The sequence below is a fragment of the Opisthorchis viverrini genome, assembly GCF_000715545.1.
Source record: "Opisthorchis viverrini unplaced genomic scaffold opera_v5_128, whole genome shotgun sequence".
Classification (NCBI taxonomy): domain Eukaryota; kingdom Metazoa; phylum Platyhelminthes; class Trematoda; order Opisthorchiida; family Opisthorchiidae; genus Opisthorchis; species Opisthorchis viverrini.
Window position 1 is genome coordinate 1,159,426 of NW_008751782.1, and position 3,091 is coordinate 1,162,516.

Genomic DNA, 3,091 nt, shown 5'->3' on the forward strand with positions numbered 1-3,091 from the left:
TACCTTTCTATCGAGGGAGCTGAGCGCCTTTTCGCGCCTCAGCTTACACTAGATACTTTTTTGAAATAGGCCCTAAGCCTTTCTAATCAGCTCACTCACCCTGACTGTCCTGTTATTAGGTCCTAGTACTTACACTTACCAGCCTGAAACCCTCAGCATTAGTCCGCAATCGCGACAACCACCCTCCCAAGTGTTCTTATCTATAACCTGCCACTCTATCTCTCTCATACCCGTCTCCACTGACCTGGTTGATATCCCTCCTCCTGCCTTAAGCTTTTTTACCCAGCCCAATTATTCCTAGCTCTTCAAGCCTGGTTCCATCCCTGAGTAACTCTGTCAACTCCATTTATTGTCTAGTGCTTTGATTTGGATGGATTTAAATAACCTCAGCCAAATTAAAGCCTCAGTTCCACGCTGTTCCGAACCATTCTGCATCCCCCGAATACGCACAGTGCACACATAACAAATGGTAGGTCTGAAGATGCGCTATGAATGCAATACTTGTTTGGCCCCACAGCCCAATCATTCACACATACACATGACACTGGTGCACCTCTACTTGACAGAGTGGTTCACACCAATGCTTCGTTTTCGTTTGGCCATAGTACACAGGCTCTGAATATCTCCATTCCACTCCCATTCCCCAAAAGGTAGTTTATGTTTCATTTGCTTCCGCGACCCGCCTCTTCCAGTGGCTGTTTGCTGTTTGCTTGTTCGAAATGACTGAGCTGTTTTACTGGTCTGACTTCCCCCCCCCGACCGGATGAAATATCTGGTAGCTGGAGTTATTTATTAATCCACAAACCGCACTTATGACTGCTTGGATGGTTTTCCACCTTGCAGATCTGGTAGCATACACGAGGGATGAAAACCTCGTGTGGTGGACGGGTACGCCCTGCAGGGAGGGCCGCCCTGTTACGTCGCACCATGGTGCGTTCGTATACTCGCCACCCCTCTAGTAGCACGGGTATATCGCCCATCGCCGGTGGCTCTGAGCCTGGCCTTCAGTTCAGGAAAACCAAAAAAGAGCAGCGTTGCTGTTTGTCTGTAGCTGGATTGGCCTTGTTCCGGTTGTCACTTGTCCCACAACACCAAGAAATACAAGCGGACGAAAGCTGTCCTCCCGTTTGTTCCAAAAAATAAAAAAGAATGTCAAAAAAACATTCACGCATGGCGTAGCCTGAGAGCACCTGGCAGGCTCACGGCTAACGTCGACGTGCAAGGTGTTGACACTTTCGTCTTAGTGGGGTCAAACCGCCCCTATTCCACTTCATCACTCAAACATAGCATACATGTTCTTCCCAATTGTCATCTAGAGTGATCATATGCAAAAAATGCTAATAACTTATTACTTCCTCCTTACAAGCAGTCATAGCTAGCTGTTTTTTTGCCATGCACCATTCGTTTTCTGGAGTTGACAGCATTGACTCGGCGACTGGTGATCCTCAATCTTACTTTCCTGTTAGGTTGACGTAGTGGACCTCGGTTAAGCTGCGATTCTTACCACTTATCTGGGAAGCTGCTCCCTGTCCGCTTTTCACTTGTCCACTGTCAGTGCTGACATTAACCCCTCTTTCTGTACAACAAGGACCCGATGTCATGACGCTTTGGTGAGCAAAAAAATACCGTCCGTTTTTAAGTAGTCCAACAGCTAGCCCCCTGCTAGCTACCTCGACGACAAAGTTTTCACCTTCCTAAAACTAGGCACTTACTCTGGCCCGGCTAGTACTTGGCTTCTAGATCAGCAAACGTATTCACCTTTCTTGGGTCCATTTAGCTTGCTGTCATCCCTTTTTAGATTTTTTATATCGGCGCTTTGTATCTCGTGCCTCTTAACACCCACCACGCGCTACTGCTTAAATTCAATTTCTTTCTCTTCGCCCCTCTTCTGAAACTTCAATCCTCGACCGCAGTTGCCGAAACGCCCCTTACCTTAGAAATGTTTTTCATTCAAACTGGCTGGTGTCCGGTCTACACTCACACGGTCCTCTAACAAAAGGGAAATTATCCGTGAGCCTACATATGCATGACTCCCTGTGTCAACCTCCATCTCACCCAGAACCGGCGTCTCACCACAGAACTGCGTAACCCTTCTCCGACCCTTGACGACCGTTACGGGATTGTCATAAACCGAAGCATTTCAGTGCGATGATGGCATGGCACTGTCGTGCCCAATGAGATGGCACTCCCGCAAAGATTTTCTCCAGAATCTCGACCACAACCCCTCGTCAACTCAACCCTGTAGCCACAAATTCGAGCAGTTCTCATCCGGCCGCGTCTCTGGGATAAGCTCTTCCGTGCCCAAAAAATTTTCGCTCAGAGTTGGCTAGCCTAGCTTTTCTGCAGCCATTTCGGCTTGCCTGTCGCACAAGTTCGAATCCGTACACGGAGTTCAGGTCGCCCCCATCCAACCCATCCCCTGCACCTGACTTCCCTACAACACTTCAACCGGTGAGTCTGGTTACTTTCAGATTAAACCACATTTTTAAGACAAAACTTGTCACGTGCTCCCAATTTGGATTATCCCATCTCCATCTCCACTTTTGCTCGTTGTGACTCCGGCCAATTATCCAATCACCCAAAGCCACTTATGGCCAGCAATGGTTTTCAGTTTTACGGATTCACGATTCACGGATTGATACACAGGATCGAGGCTATTGCCCAAGTTTCCCGGGTCGGGTTTGTTCTTGTATGTCAGTGGCTGTCGTTCACCTGAAAGGCACAAGTGAAAAAGCGGTGTAGCACTGCTCTTCATGTTCTCAGCGCAGGGCAGTATGCTTGCCAGCGCGAGGATTCCCATAAATAAATGTCTAACTGCTTTAAAGTGGGTTCTAGAAGGAGCGTGAACAACCGCCGGAGGAACGTCATTCCGAGCACCTACTGTTACGGCTATCTGCTTTCTGAGTTTGAGTCACGCGTGCCAATCCAGGAAAACGACCCAGAACTCCGACTTCTGGAATCACGGTACTACTGCAAATACAATAAGATACATATTCAACAAACCTCAACGGATTCTCCTCTGCAGATACCGTAGGGTTACAAAAATAAGGCGGTACAATTACCAGCCTGAGGATAAAGCGCAGATCACTAC

At 48.0% G+C, this 3,091-nt stretch overlaps 1 protein-coding gene across 1 annotated transcript in view; it reads right to left on the bottom strand.

The window, feature by feature from the left end:
- Positions 1 to 2,566: 2,566 nt before the first annotated feature.
- The window catches only part of T265_06219 (hypothetical protein), a gene marked incomplete at both ends in the record, with an annotated part of 10,134 nt that continues 9,609 nt past the window's right edge, over positions 2,567 to 3,091 (bottom strand). Inside the window, one exon of the mRNA XM_009171427.1 lies at positions 2,567 to 2,712. Within this exon, the coding sequence (XP_009169691.1) occupies positions 2,567 to 2,712 (146 nt within the window). The remainder of the gene's footprint in view (positions 2,713 to 3,091) is intronic.